General features: G+C 54.0%; 1 protein-coding gene across 1 annotated transcript; it reads left to right on the forward strand.

Moving 5' to 3' along the window:
* The first annotated feature begins 12,348 nt into the window (after positions 1 to 12,348).
* On the forward strand, positions 12,349 to 15,783 carry LOC147685233 (uncharacterized). Its single transcript, XM_086939603.1, has 3 exons — positions 12,349 to 13,191; positions 13,943 to 15,174; positions 15,286 to 15,783. The coding sequence occupies exons 1-3, from the start codon at positions 12,882 to 12,884 to the stop codon at positions 15,781 to 15,783; spliced, it is 2,040 nt and encodes a 679-aa protein (XP_086795729.1). The 5' UTR covers positions 12,349 to 12,881.
* The last annotated feature ends 803 nt before the right edge of the window (positions 15,784 to 16,586 follow it).

A 16,586-nucleotide genomic window follows, 5' to 3' on the forward strand; every position in this document is an offset into this window, starting at 1 on the left:
ACCCACCAGCGAGTCTACCGACATCCCTCCCTCACAAGACCTCTGCGACAAACTCAGCATCTTTTTCCACCACAAAATCAAGAGCATGTACGACAACTTCGACGAAGACAACCAACACACTGAACCCTCACCAACCACCCCCGACACCCGGAAACCAGCGATTGATGACTGGACAGCCCTCACCACCGAAGACACACTGAAGACAATGAAGTCAATCCACTCAGGGGCCCCCACGGACCCCTGCCCCACCACATCTTCAACAGAGCCGCCAACACCATCGCACCCATGCTCTGCCACACCATCAACCGCTCCCTGGTGATCGCCTCATTCCCCGACGACTGGAAACACGCCGAGGTCAACCCCCTCCTGAAGAAACCCTCAGCGGACCCCACCGACCTCAAAAACTACAGACCCATCTCCCTGATCCCGTTCCCAGCGAAAGTCATTGAGAAAGCCATCAACAGCCAACTCGCCACATTCATTGAAGAACACAACATCCTCAACTCCTCCCAATCCGGCTTCAGAAAAAACCACAGTACGGAAACCGCCCTCCTCGCCGCAACAGACGACATCCGCACCTTACTGGACAAAGGAGAAACAGTAGCCCTCATCCTCCTCGACCTATCAACGGCGTTCGACACAGTCTCCCACCGCACCTTAATACGGAGACTGTACGATGCAGGAATCCAGGACAAGGCCCTCGACTGGATCTGCTCCTTCCCCTGCGGCAGGATGCAGCGGGTCAGACTCCCCCCTTTCCTCTCGGACCCCACACCTACCACCTGCGGAGTCCCCCAGGGCTCCTCCCTCAGCCCAACGCTTTTCAACGTCTACATGGCTCCACTTGCCCCCATCGTCAGAACCTACGGACTCAACATCGTGTCATACGCAGACGACACCCAGCTCATCCTCTCCCTATCCAACGAGCCCAACACCGCCAGACGCAACTTTCGAGAAGGCATGGAAGCCGTCGCCAAATGGATGAAAAACAGCTGCCTACAACTAAACACCAACAAAACAGAAGTACTCATCATGGGCCCAAACCCCGACGGCTGGAGCGACACCTGGTGGCCCACCGCCCTCGGAAACCCCCCAACCCCCACAGACCACGCACGCAACCTGGGAATCATCCTGGACTCCGACCTCAAAATGGACCGCCAGATCAACTCCGTCTCATCTTCCTGCTTCCACACCCTCCGCCTCCTTCGTAAGACCTTCAAATGGATCCCCCTCGAACACTGAAAGACAGTCACTCACGCCCTGGTCACCAGCAGACTCGACTACGGCAACGCACTCTACGCCGGAATAAGCAAAAACCTCATCCGCAAGCTACAGAACATCCAGAACGCCGCGCAAGACTGGTCCTCAACCTGCCAAAACACTGCCACATCTCCCAGCACCTGCGCACACTCCACTGGCTCCCCGTCGAGGCGAGAATCACCTTTAAGATGCTCACCCACGCACACAAGGCCCTCCACGGCACCGGACCAGCATACCTGAACAGCCGACTCAAATTCCACGCACCCCAAAGGACCCTACGATCAGCCCAGCTTTCCTACGCCGTGGTCCCTCACACCAGAAAGACCAGATCGGGAGGCCGCTCCTTCTCCTTCCTCGCGGCCAAAGCATGGAACGCCCTTCCGCTCCACCTCAGACAGACAACATCGCTCCCCATCTTCGCAAGAAACCTCAAAACCTGGCTCTTCGACAGACCCCCTCCTTGATGGAATGGAACCTGCACCCCCTCCTCCCACCCTTAGCGCCTTGAGACCCTTACGGGTGAGTAGTCGTGCTTTAACAAACTCCTGATTGATTGATTGATTGATTGCTTTATGCATATCCTGCTGTCGCATCGTACATAAACTCTTCAATAAAAAAATGGTTGTTTGATTTCTGTCATTCTCTTTTCAAATAAGTAATAAAATCTTTATGACGCATATGTGTTGAGCCTTGTCATTAGTTAAATAGGCCTCACCTCCTATGGAGCTTTCTCTACTGTATTTGTTTTCTTAATTACAGTTCATAAGCTGTACTCTGGAGTTAATACTGCCTGCGAAATAGTGAAACAGCGCGGGCAGTTTATCCTGGTATGGTGATATCTATCCAGTTCTGAAGGATGTAATAAGTGACAATGTGGTAACATTACATATTTTCTCCTCTTTAGAGCTGGAAAAGTGTGACTGTTGTGGCTACAAAACGCAAAACGTTCACCTTGTTACACTGCAGACATTTGTGGAGCTAAAAACTGCCAGCTCACTTTGAAAGCTGCACCTCAACTTGTGCCCAACTGGAAATGACCATGCTCCTCAGAATGAAAACCTTACATATTGTTTACTTTGATACTTTACACATTTGGGGCCCCATTAGGATAGCGGGCGGAAAACCACCCCGCCCGCCACGGATGCGGGAAACAACCGCCCGCCATGGAGGCGGTGCAACCGGCAGACAAATTAGGATCGACCGCCACTAGAGACCGACCGCGGCGGTAGCGGTGAAAATGAAACCGCCCGACGTGTGCGGTGATGACAAAACTCCGACCGCGGCGGTCAGAAAAGCAGCTGGAAATACAACACCGCCCACAGGGAAAGCGGAGACACCGCTCAGGAAATTACGATATCCCCGAGGGTGGCGCGGGCGGACCGGCAGGCACCGACCGCCGCGGTCGAAGGCAGGATTGCATGGGAGAAATGACGGACAAGCACCAGCAAAGTCACCGCAGCGGACGAACACGAAATCCATCGCGGTCGATGTCAAAGCACCGCAGCGATGCAAAATACTGCATAAACAAAGTAGCCCAGCAACAAATACATACAACACACACACACAGATACAGAAATGGCAAAGAAATACACAATACTACATAACCACACCCACTACACACCTGACAACCACTATCCAATTGGACACACCCACACAGCTGAGTACAAATCCACACCCTCCACTCACCACAATCCTTTGCATCTTCCCAGAACAGAAGGCCACACACCACATCTGAGAGAGGCAAAATCGCACACAACACCCACCACCACCATCAACACCACCATCACACCATCACAATCAAACCCCCAGCACAGAACACACCTCATCACCACACCCTTGCACCCACACACCCCTGCACCCACAAACACCCCCACACCATGACCTCACAAAAAATGCCCAAATTCACAGAGAGTGAGTTGACAGTCATGGTCAACGAGATTGTGAGAGTAGAACCACAACTATTTGGGAACCTAGTCCAACAGACACCATTAGCCACCAGGGCACAAATGTGGCAAAGGATTGTCCAAAGGGTTAATGCAGTTGGGGACACCCCAAGATCCAAGAAGGAGATCATGAAGCGGTGGCATGATCTCAAGAGGGTTGTCAAGGAGAAGAGGAGTAAGAACTGGACTGTGGCAAACTTGACTGGCAGTGGCCCTCCCCTCCCAATGAAGACATTCACACCATGGGAGGAGAAGGTGCTTGGTATCCTGCTACCTGAGAGTTACACAGGAGTAGCCGGGGGAGTGGAGGCTGGTAAGTACAGACAACCACATTGACTTTTACCTCCTTGCAATACCCAACCACCAATACACTGTCCATCCCTAAACAAGATGTAGCCAGCCATTCTGCTGAGGAGGCCTGTATGGGGCCGGAATGTCAGTACAACAACTCCCACCATAGCCCCTGTCCCACAGCCCAGCATCATGGAGGCCTGCCCCACCCAGGAGAAAGTGTCAGCCATTGCACTGTTTAACAAACAAACTTACAGGTTGGTAGCCATCTGCACTTGGAGGGTGTTTGTGGGTGCGAGGGAGGGAGGGAGGGAGGCCTGTCTCACTACTCCCAGCATGCCCCTTGTCCCACAGCCCAGCAGCATGGAGGCCTGCCCCACCCAGGAGAAAGTGTCAGCCATTGCACTGTGTAACAAACAAACTTACAGGTTGGTAGCCATCTGCACTTGGAGGGTGTTTGTGGGTGCGAGGGAGGGAGGGAGGGAGGCCTGTCTCACTACTCCCAGCATGCCCCTTGTCCCACAGCCCAGCAGCATGGAGGCCTGCCCCACCCAGGAGAAAGTGTCAGCCATTGCACTGTTTAACAAACAAACTTACAGGTTGGTAGCCATCTGCACTTGGAGGGTGTGTGTGGGTGCGAGGGAGGGAGGGAGGCCTGTACCACTACTCCCAGCATGCCCCTTGTCCCACAGCCCAGCAGCATGGAGGCCTGCCCCACCCAGGAGAAAGTGTCAGCCATTGCACTGTGTAACAAACAAACTTACAGGTAGGTAGCCATCTGCACTTGGAGGGTGTTTGTGGGTGCGAGGGAGGGAGGGAGGGAGGGAGGCCTGTCTCACTACTCCCAGCATGCCCCCTTGTCCCACAGCCCAGCAGCATGGAGGCCTGCCCCACCCAGGAGAAAGTGTCAGCCATTGCACTGTGTAACAAACAAACTTACAGGTTGGTAGCCATCTGCTCTTGGAGGGTGTTTGTGGGTGCGAGGGAGGGAGGGAGGGAGGCCTGTCTCACTACTCCCAGCATGCCCCTTGTCCCACAGCCCAGCAGCATGGAGGCCTGCCCCACCCAGGAGAAAGTGTCAGCCATTGCACTGTTTAACAAACAAACTTACAGGTTGGTAGCCATCTGCACTTGGAGGGTGTGTGTGGGTGCGAGGGAGGGAGGGAGGCCTGTACCACTACTCCCAGCATGCCCCTTGTCCCACAGCCCAGCAGCATGGAGGCCTGCCCCACCCAGGAGAAAGTGTCAGCCATTGCACTGTGTAACAAACAAACTTACAGGTAGGTAGCCATCTGCACTTGGAGGGTGTTTGTGGGTGCGAGGGAGGGAGGGAGGGAGGCCTGTCTCACTACTCCCAGCATGCCCCCTTGTCCCACAGCCCAGCAGCATGGAGGCCTGCCCCACCCAGGAGAAAGTGTCAGCCATTGCACTGTGTAACAAACAAACTTACAGGTTGGTAGCCATCTGCTCTTGGAGGGTGTTTGTGGGTGCGAGGGAGGGAGGGAGGGAGGCCTGTCTCACTACTCCCAGCATGCCCCTTGTCCCACAGCCCAGCAGCATGGAGGCCTGCCCCACCCAGGAGAAAGTGTCAGCCATTGCACTGTTTAACAAACAAACTTACAGGTTGGTAGCCATCTGCACTTGGAGGGTGTTTGTGGGTGCGAGGGAGGGAGGGAGGGAGGCCTGTCTCACTACTCCCAGCATGCCCCCTTGTCCCACAGCCCAGCAGCATGGAGGCCTGCCCCACCCAGGAGAAAGTGTCAGCCATTGCACTGTGTAACAAACAAACTTACAGGTTGGTAGCCATCTGCTCTTGGAGGGTGTTTGTGGGTGTGAGGGAGGGAGGGAGGGAGGCCTGTCTCACTACTCCCAGCATGCCCCCTTGTCCCACAGCCCAGCAGCATGGAGGCCTGCCCCACCCAGGAGAAAGTGTCAGCCATTATACCCTGCACGCTCACCTTACAGGTATGTAACTACCGTTTATCTTCATGAAGTGTGTGTGTATTAATCGATTTACTATTGTACATAATGCATAGACAATCAACCTTTAGGACACCATGATCTAACTATCCACTATGTAATGTAACACGATGTTGCCATGATTTGTACAACGGATGACAGCACAATGCACTAGTGTACAGACAGCTGATGATACACAGATGACACAAACACTGACCACTCCCCATCTACTCCACAGGTGATGAAGAACTCGCTGCTGGGGACAACACCAACGACCCGCAGAGCCAGTCTCCACCTCCGGCACATGGACTCACAGATGCTGACTCCCAGGACAGTATGGACGATGAGCTCCAGCCCGGCACATCCGGTGTTCCACACACCCAGAGGTCCCAGGCCACCACCACCTCTGCTGCAACGACAACGCAGCAGACCCCTGCTGTCACAGCCTCTGCCTCCACCGCAACCACCACCCCAGCCACTGCCACCAACACCACCACGACCACCAGTACCACCTCCCGCACCCTCCCTGTCCCTAGGGATGACCAGCCCACACAAACAACTGTGGAGGGCAGGGAGCCAGTGCGTGGCGCACCAGTGGCGAGGGAAGAGGTTCGTGGCAGCAGAGCAGGTGGGAGGGCCAGGGCCAACACCAGACCTCAGGCGGAGTGGACACCATCCCTGGACCACTTCACCAGAGTTGTGGATGCCTATCAAGAGGTCCAGGGACAAAGTGGCCGGTCGGAGGAATTTTTCAGGGAGCTCATCCTGCTGATGAGGTCCATCAATAACCACATGGGACAGATGGTGGACCTCATGGCCCAGCAAGTGGCGTTGCAGAGGGACAGGCCTGTGTCCCAACCATCACCGACATCCCCTCCTGTTGTGCAGCAGGATGCCAGTCCACCAACCTCCCCTGCGCCAACAGAGAGGGGCGAGTCCTCTGACGCCGCTGGCCATTCAGCAGGCCCCCCACCGCCAAAAAGATCTAGGGGGCGTCCAAAGAAGAGCCTGGGAGTCTCTGGAAGCCAAGCACCTGCCACACGCCAGTCACGGAGCCAGCCTTGAAGACAACCCTCTCCCCAACTGCATTGACTCTTTTGGACTATCTTTCCCCACATTGCCTTGGCAATGGCACCTGTCTGTTGGACTGGGTCACCACATTCATGTGGTGTCTACTCTTGCATCTCAGCGACCATGACTGTCAACTCACTGCTCATTCCCCACCTTCCTGTAAATATTCACGCACAATTCACATGTCCACCCCGTAAATAAAATACCTTACAATCCAGATTTTGTGTAGTGAATTCTTTAGTGCATAATTTACAATGATGATTATGTCCATGATATGTAAACATGATGTACAGTATGCAGGGCAGGAACACGCTGGAGAACCTAGGGAGACACAACAGAACTACAGTCACTGGTCTCATCGTGGCAACACACACAGATCACTGATCCACAAATATCCTAATTATCACAGGTACCCTACACAGTGTCTATCTGAAATGCTGTAATGCCGTCCATAATACATCTCCGGACGTAACGTCCATTCCAACAATCCCATACATAGGTGACAGAACATGTGGCTATTGGGAACATCTGCGCATAACCATTCATAAGATAAGCTAAGACACTACACTATGTAGACGTTGTAACTCGTCACACACCTTCAAGTGAAGTAGCGTTGGATTAGCTGCTGCCGTTGGTCAACTCCTTCCTCCTCTCCACTCTCCTCATCACTGGATTCAGGTCCCTGAGCAGGTTGTGGCCTTGGTTCCTCACCGTCATCCAGGAGCAGGGGGACCCCCTTGTGGATGGCCAGGTTGTGTAGCATACAGCATGCCACAACGATCTTGCACACCTTCCCAGGCGAGTATGCAAGTGCGCCTCCAGTCCTGTCAAGGCACCGGAACCTTGCCTTCAGCAGCCCAAAAGTACGTTCAATTACCCGTCGTGTCCTGCCATGGGCCTCATTGTAGCGGATCTCTGCAGGTGTCTGGGGATTACGGAGTGGGCTCAACAGCCATGGCCTACTGGGATAAGCTGAGTCCCCTGTGGAAAAAAAATACACATTGCAATGTTGTACGGCCACAGTAAAGGCAGTGACACACAGCACGCGATAGCAGTTGTGTAACTCACCCACAATCCAGGCACGTTCGGGATGCAGATTCTCCATCATCCGTGGCACCATGCTGTTCCTCATGATGAAAGAGTCATGTGCGGAACCGGGATACTTAGCACACACATGTGAAATTGTCATGTCTGCAAGGCACACCACCTGCACATTCATGGAGTGGTAGTGTTTCCGGTTTCGAAAAATGTGCTCCGTCGCCTGCGGTGCCACCAGAGCCACATGGGTGCAATCTATCGCACCGACTACATGTGGGATGTGCCCAAGTGGATAGAAGTCCCCCTTAACGGCAGCCAATTCATGTCCCCGGGGGAAATGGATGTAGCGATTCCGATAGATCATCATGGCCTCGAGTACATCCCTCAGCACCATGCTGAACATGGGCTGCGACATTCCCCCAGCGTTAGCCACGGTCTCCTGGAAGGAACCAGTTGCAAAGAAGTGTAGTGCTGCCATTACCTTGTGGGCGGGTGTGAATGCCGTAGGATAGTGACGGCGAGGCTGCAGGTGGGGCTCCAATAGATCACACAAGATCTTCAATGTCGGTCTGTCCAACCGGAATTTCCTGATGATTGCCTCATTCTCCATGTCCTCAAGCACAATCACCTGACGTAGGAGATCTGGCCTCCTCCTAGTTCAGGATTAAAAACAATAGGTCAATGACAAGCATCATGAGATGGCCATAGCACAAAACATCATTGATGTAATGGGTAAAAAACAATGGCCAGAAAGCTGCATGGCACATCTGGTTACATGGCTGCCCAATAGCTACACACAGAGGGCAGGCCTCTCCAGTGACAATACCCAAGTGACAATAATGTGGATACAATGATTAAACGAGTGACATGCGCAGACATGGAGCTACAAGAGCCACAAATCTAATGTGACTTAACATGTCTGTCATACCCATCTGCCGTACCTGCCAGACCTCAATGCATCATGTACATTGTGAAGGCATTCATCAACACAATGATCACAATAGCAGGGACACTTCTGGTTGTGTGCATGATCAGTTCTGAATGCACAAGTAGGGTGACCAACTGGCATTGGTCCAAATTCAGGACGGTGAGTGTAAAAATTCAGGACAAAGGGTCAAAATTCAGGACACAAATTCAGGATAGGAGGTCAAAATTCAGGACTAAACTTCAGGACAATAGGTACGTTTTACAGAGACATCAGAGGTCGCGCAATAGTATATAAGTAAGCCCAGCCATTTCCAAACATATTCAACCATTTGCAAACCTACCCATCATGTATCCTTCCATCTATCATTTCACTCATCCATCCCCTCATCCATCCTTTCACTCATCCTCCATTATCCATCCATCCACCCTTTCACCCTATCCATCTGTACACTTATCCATCCACTCTTCATCCCATCCATCCATTCACTCACCTATTCAGCCATTTACCCTTTCACCAATCCAGCCATCCTTTCACTTACTAATCCTTCCACCCATCCACTCTTTTAGTCATCCATCCATCCTCCCTTTCTCTCTCCATCGACCCTTTCACTTAGCCTTCCATCCATCCATCCAACTACCCATCCATCCATCCATCTACTCATCCACTCATGAATCCATCCATTGCCCCTATCACTCATCCATCTATCATTTCACTCCTTCACACATCTATTCATCCTTTTGTCCATCTACCTTCCCTTTCACTCACTCATCCATCCTTACACCCACCCTTTCACTCATATGTCAATTCATTCACCCTTGCACTTATCAATACATCAATACATCCATCATTTCACTCATCCACCTACCCCCCATCATCCACCCACCCACTCATCCATCCTTTCACCCACCCACTCATCATCCATCCATTCTCTCATCATCCATCCATACATCCTTTCACCCACCCCCTCATCATCCATCCATCCATCCTTCCCCTCATCATCCATCCATCTATCCTCTCTCATTATCCATTTAGTCAATCTTTCATTCATCCATTCACCCTTTCACTAATTCATCCAGCCATTCACACATCCCTTCACTTACTTACTCGCCCACCTTTCAATATTAATTTTGAGCTGAGCCCTTTTGAGAAGAGGCCCATCAAGAACTTCACCCTCGCTGCAGGGGCCGTTCCAGGACTGGTACAGAAGCCACCCAGGGCAGAGACAGGATCCACCACAGGGGGGGACAAGAGCCATCACAGGAGGGGGTGGACTGGAGCCACAACATGGGGGACAGGAGCAGGAGTCATCACAGGAGAGGGAACGTGATCCACCAGGGTGGGCACAGGGGTGGGCATGCAGTATTCTAGTATCATCTTGGGCTCCTTGCCCCCTCCTGCACAAGCTCCAAAATGCCATCCCCCACAGGGATATACAGTACTCACAGGAGATACTCTAAGAGAACTGATTGTCCTCCATACTTTGTTAATCAGTGTGGGTGCGATTGTGCCATTTCTTCATTGTATTACGTTATGCATGTTTGAAGAACCGAGGTTTGCTTACAAATTAGTGCCAGTAAGTAAGCTCGGTGAAGAGAAGCAGGTGCTGCCTCGGTGTAATCAGGGGTGTAATCTGGCCGAGTCTCGGATGTTTGGGGCCCTGGGTAGAAATGGAATGTGCGAGCCCCCCTCTAAATAGCAGATACAAGACGCATTCAGGGCTGTTTGCATGTGAATGGATGCCCCCTGCTCCTGAACCTGCGCCCCTCCCTCTGTCACCTTCAAGCACCTCTTAACAGCTCATCAAGGGCTGGAGGTGTGAGGGTTGCCATCCCGCTGTGCCTCTACAGTGCTGCTGGGGGTCTGAGCTTTCATGCAGCATCGGAGTCAAGAAGGGAGGTGGGGGAAAGCTGTGCCCGGTTAAAATTACGGACAAATGGCGTCCGTTAAAGAATCCTTCACGGACAACGGACAGACAGCCAAAATTACGGACTGTCCGTGAAATTTACGGACGGTTGGTCACCCTATGCACAAGTCAGGTACGATACAATGCAGTGCCACCAGCCTGGTCAAGGTCTGCACTGACCAACAACACATTAAACCTCACTACATCTATGTAGAGCACCTGACGTCTGTCAATTATCAGCACCCATCAAAAGCCTTACTAAAATGGCACAAACACATGCTAAAGTGGCTCAGACTGAACGTGCGTCCTCCTGTGGATGCAATGGCTCTGTGGCATCGTGTGTACAATGATGTGCCCTACACCATGTAGCTGCATGGCACTTATACATTGTCCATGATTGACATACACAGCAATGTGTACGAAAATGCCAGAACCTAGCGCCAGTCCCTGGCGGTGTGACCCCAGCACCACCATCTACCCAGCCAAGGTAGCCATTGGCACATGGACTGGTGTCCATGCCGCTGGCTAGGCTCCGCCGCATCAGTCGCGGTACCTACCGCCGGTCCCCGGCGGAGCGTCACCGCCATGGTGCATTGCATACAGCCAATGGCATGGGTGTTCAATGTGGCATGATGCAGATTTGAATAATGCGGAAGCGGCGCGCCGCCGCCGCGGAGCCGGTCATTGGATGCTTTTGAATGATGCACCATCGCGGTAGCGCACCCCGGACACCCGCGGTGCGTCACCGCCATGGTGCATTGCATACAGCCAATGGCATGGGTGTTCAATGTGGCATGATGCAGATTTGAATAATGCGGAAGCGGCGCGCCGCCGCCGCGGAGCCGGTCATTGGATGCTTTTGAATGATGCACCATCGCGGTAGCGCACCCCGGACACCCGCGGTGCGTCACCGCCATGGTGCATTGCATACAGCCAATGGCATGGGTGTTCAATGTGGCATGATGCAGATTTGAATAATGCGGAAGCGGCGCGCCGCCGCCGCGGAGCCGGTCATTGGATGCTTTTGAATAAGGCTGACCCAGACAACCAATTGTAGCACCTTATCAGCTTCCTAACGACCCCATGGGCCTATAAATCTGTGGGAGTGAGCCACACATTCCCACTGCTCACAGAGCCTGCTGCCTGGGACCCTCTCCTGCTGCTGCCTGAGACCCTCTCCTGCTGCTGCCTGGGACCCTCTCCTGCTGCTGCCTGAGACCCTCTCCTGCTGCTGCCTGGGACCCTCTCCTGCTGCTGCCTGAGACCCTCTCCTGCTGCTGCCTGGGACCCTCTCCTGCTGCTGCCTGAGACCCTCTCCTGCTGCTGCCTGAGACCCTCTCCTGCTGCTGCCTGGGACCCTCTCCTGCTGCTGCCTGGGACCCTCTCCTGCTGCTGCCTGAGACCCTCTCCTGCTGCTGCCTGGGACCCTCTCCTGCTGCTGCCTGGGACCCTCTCCTGCTGCTGCCTGAGACCCTCTCCTGCTGCTGCCTGGGACCCTCTCCTGCTGCTGCCTGGGACCCTCTCCTGCTGCTGCCTGGGACCCTCTCCTGCTGCTGCCTGGGACCCTCTCCTGCTGCTGCCTGAGACCCTCTCCTGCTGCTGCCTGGGACCCTCTCCTGCTGCTGCCTGGGACCCTCTCCTGCTGCTGCCTGGGACCCTCTCCTGCTGCTCACAGAGCCTGCTGCCTGGGACACCTCACAACTCACTTCCGCCACAGGTCTGCCATATCCACAGGGATGTCAAGAACAGATAAGATCCGTGCCAGTCCATTCACGAGTGAGGAGCTGGATGTCCTTGTGAACGAGGTGCTGGCACAGTACCCACGGCTGTTTGGTGGCCCCAATGTCGTGGTAAGTCACCATGTAGGGAGCTGTAGGGCAAGGTGGTGTCAGACGTGTATTCATGATGCAGCTGTATGTTATTTTGGATGTGTGGTGCTGACAAACACTGACAGACAAGATGTTTGCAGGTGGTGGGAGTGTGTGTTTTGCATTATGACTCTGTCCTAGGCCAATACTTGTATGTGTGAGTGGGATGTGCTACTTTTTGGGGCAGACATGACCAACGGTTGTTTGCCTTGTAGCTGGTTGGACAGTGTCCGCTTGTGATGTAATTTCAGGGTGCCCCTGTAGTCATAGTCAGTGTGCCCCACAGAGTAGGTTCAGTGGCTGCCCTTCCAAAGTTTGTCCATCAGCCAACTTACATGCTACAGTTGCTGCACACTGATTAGTGGATATGCCACATCAATGCCCTGTACAATTTATGATTTATACAGTGCTGTCGATGCATTTGTGTTGAATCATCATTCTTCAGTGTGATAATCATGGAGACTACGAAGCTCAATGTGTGCATGCATTCACTAATGTTTATGCCATGCAGAGTGGCCTTGTGAGGGTACCCCCAGTTCTGGAGGGAGGGGGGTCACTGTGCGTCCTGATTCAGTGTCTGGCTGCTGTACTGATAGATGCTGACATATGACAATGTGTAAATGTTCATTAGTCCTTCTTTACTCTCATACCTGCAGCTCAAAGTACACCAACGTAAGGCTGTCTGGAGGGCCATAGCAGCAAAGGTGCGAGCCCTGGGGGTATCAAACAGACGACACACACACTGTCACAAGAGGTGGGACGACATCAGCCGGCTGGCTAAGCAAGTGGCAGAGATGAAGTTGGGGATGGTACCACGCACAGGGCGTGTGGCACGCCGCACCATGACTCCGCTGATGGCACGCATACTGGCAGTGACCTATCCAGACCTGGATGCACGTCTGAAGGGGCTTCAGCAGCAAGACAGCGATGGTGAGTATCCGGGGAGGGAGAGTTTGTCTGGGAGTGGATGCATGTGTAGAGTGCCTGTGTCTGCGGTGACACATGTGATGTGCGTGTGCTGCCATGCTGTGATATGTGATGTGAGTGGCAACTGTGATGTGTGTCTGTATGAGGCATTGGCCCACCATGGCCTTACTCTGCATCTCCTGGCTGCAGTTTTCAGTCCTTGACATATATTTTGTTGTCCACATGGTCACTCTTCTTTGTGATGGTGGGTGTAGTCCCTATTATGCTGTACAGCTGTGTCCACTTAATGAGTGTTACACCATGTCAGTGTACTTTGCATGCACCTGCATGGTAGTGGCCCACACATCTGACAACAATGTGAACCCACATTGGCACATGGTGATTGTAATGGCCTATTTGACAATGTGGCATGTGTAGACAAAACAGGTGTGTGTATTCCCCTCTGGATCCCTTTAGGCTCTGGAAGTGGTGATGTTAGTTGTGGCTACATCATGTCCGTGGGGCAGGTCCATGTGGGCTAGGGGAACACCATCCATGGGCAGGGTGTAGTGCTGTGTGTCATCGACATTGGTCCACTCCTGCCTGTTTGTCCGCATGACAGGCTCAGTTGTGGTGTAACTGGTGTGTAGCAGCACAATGATTTGAGGGTGTGATGGTTACCATGTAGCTCTAGGCCTCTCATGTGCTGCATTGCTCTGATATCGTGTGACCAGACTATGACACTTATACAACCATGTTTCTGTCACTAATGCAGATTCGGAAGACACCACGGCGGAACATGATCCTGAAAGTGGTGGGGAGACCAGCACGACAGCGGCAGCAGAGCAGGGTGAGACGGAGCAAAGTGACACTGACCACACCAGCGCTACTGAGGGTGACAGGAGTATGCATGAGGAATCTGTGGCTGAGACACAGAGTACCACTTCATCTGATGGCAGGGGGGATGAGTCCCTGTTAGCAGCCACAGGGGATGGGGACTCTGCTGCTGCATCTGACTACCAACGGCCACTGCCCACCCTCCCATCCACTTCCTCTGGGGCTGGCCGTATCCGTGTCACTAAGAGGGGACGTGTGACATTCACACATGGCACCGCAGCACCTGCACCTGTCCCCCCTGCTGCCCTCAGTGCAGAGTGCGTAGAGCTCCTGCGGCAACTTTGCGTGGGCCAGACCGCCCTGCTGAATGCCTTCAGTGCCCACGATTACAAAATAGGGCAGGTTCTGGCATTCATGGAGGGCATACACTCTGACGTGGGTGGCCTACATCGTACACTCCTGTCATTGTCAGGTACAGTGACGTCAGCCCTCCAACATGCCCCCTTTGCAACTCAGGTGCCTGTGACGTCCACCCAGTCAGTGGCCACATCAGATGACAGTGAGCACTTGGGACATACATCAAGTAAACGTTACAACACTAGGAGCACAGCTCAGACCCCAAGCAAACAATCCCGTCCACAGACTCCATCCCCAAAGAAGGGCAGGGACCCCCCAATATGCACAGACCAGGTGGAGTCACAGAAGAGCAAGGCCAGAACAACATTGTGTCAGACTTCAGGCTCACATGCTGCTGAGCCATCACCAGATATTGACTCTGCTATGCCCACAGAGGATGTGTGGGATGTCATGACTACACCTGGGGTGAACACAGGGACACACCCACCTACCACATCAACCCCAGAACAAAGTACATCGAGGCAGGTGGAGGGAAGCCCTGCTGTGACCAGCCCAGTCATTGTGGCAAAGAAGGGCAGTGTAGTGGCCATCCCTGGCAAGAAGGGACAGGAGGGCAGTGTAGTGGCCATCCCTGGCAAGAAGGGACAGGAGGGCAGTGTAGTGGCCATCCCTGGCAAGAAGGGACAGGAGGGCAGTGTAGTGGCCATCCCTGGCAAGAAGGGACAGGAGGGCAGTGTAGTGGCCATCCCTGGCAAGAAGGGACAGGAGGGCAGTGTAGTGGCCATCCCTGGCAAGAAGGGACAGGAGGGCAGTGTAGTGGCCATCCCTGGCAAGAAGGGACAGGAGGGCAGTGTAGTGGCCATCCCTGGCAAGAAGGGACAGGAGGGCAGGGTAGTGGCCATCCCTGGCAAGAAGGGACAGGAGGGCAGGGTAGTGGCCATCCCTGGCAAGAAGGGGCAGGAGGGCAGTGTAATGGCCATCCCTGGGGTAAGTGGGAAGGTGGTCACTGTGGGGGGTACACCTTCCAGAGAGGCTAAAGTGGCCCGGAGGCGTAGCCAGCACAAGCGTACTGCAGGATCAAGCACTTCTCCAGAGGGAGTGGCAGTGTCTGCCCCTGAAGTGGAACAGTTGGGGGGTGTGCAGGTGGTGTCAACGCCACTTCCCATCAACCCCATGACAGGGAAGCAAATTCATATTCCTAAGAAGTGGAAGGGCACCCCTCCAACCTCTCCCACCCACACTGTGTCAAGGGCATGCATGACTCCACCTCCACGTGCCACGGTGCCACCTGGTCCGCACAGCCCTCCACCTTGCAGGCCCTCTGTTATAGCCACACCACATGTCCCTCTGTCACACCAGTCAAGTCGACCTGCAGTCCCTGACACACAGCCAGGTTCCACTCCACATGACAGCCAGGAGTGAGTTGTCAACACCCTCAGACGCCTGTGCCACACATAGGTGTGCTACAGTACACCATTGTTAGCGATGTGGGTGTGTTCCAGGGCCTGTTGCTCTGATGTGCTCTCCCCTGCCAAGGACACTGGGCCTGTTGCTCTGATGTGCTCTCCCCTGCCAAGGACACTGGGCCTGTTGCTCTGATGTGCTCTCCCCTGCCAAGGACTCTGGGCCTGTTGCTCTGATGTGCTGTACCCTGCCCTGCCAAGGACACTGGGCCTGTTGCTCTGATGTGCTCTCCCCTGCCAAGGACTCTGGGCCTGTTGCTCTGATGTGCTGTACCCTGCCCTGCCAAGGACACTGGGCCTGTTGCTCTGATGTGCTGTACCCTGCCCTGCCAAGGACACTGGGCCTGTTGCTCTGATGTGCTGTACCCTGCCCTGCCAAGGACACTGGGCCTGTTGCTCTGATGTGCTGTACCCTGCCAAGGACTCTGGGCCTGTTGCTCTGATGTGCTGTACCCTGCCAAGGACACTGGGCCTGTTGCTCTGATGTGCTCTCCCCTGCCAAGGACTCTGGGCCTGTTGCTCTGATGTGCTGTACCCTGCCCTGCCAAGGACACTGGGCCTGTTGCTCTGATGTGCTCTCCCCTGCCAAGGACACTGGGCCTGTTGCTCTGATGTGCTCTCCCCTGCCAAGGACACTGGGCCTGTTGCTCTGATGTGCTCTCCCCTGCCAAGGACACTGGGCCTGTTGCTCTGATGTGCTCTCCCCTGCCAAGGACACTGGGCCTGTTGCTCTGATGTGCTCTCCCCTGCCAAGGACTCTGG

The sequence above is a fragment of the Lissotriton vulgaris genome, chromosome 10 (assembly GCF_964263255.1).
Source record: "Lissotriton vulgaris chromosome 10, aLisVul1.2, whole genome shotgun sequence".
NCBI classification, from domain to species: domain Eukaryota; kingdom Metazoa; phylum Chordata; class Amphibia; order Caudata; family Salamandridae; genus Lissotriton; species Lissotriton vulgaris.

Excerpts from the sequence above, each read along its gene's own strand:
- LOC147685233 (XM_086939603.1), top strand. The coding sequence starts at position 12,882 with ATGTTCATTAGTCCTTCTTTACTCTCATACCTGCAGCTCAAAGTACAC. Across the intron at positions 13,192-13,942 it reads TCAGCAGCAAGACAGCGATG|ATTCGGAAGACACCACGGCG; the intron begins GTGAGTATCCGG and ends TCACTAATGCAG. Across the intron at positions 15,175-15,285 it reads AGAAGGGACAGGAGGGCAGT|GGCAGGGTAGTGGCCATCCC; the intron begins GTAGTGGCCATC and ends AAGGGACAGGAG.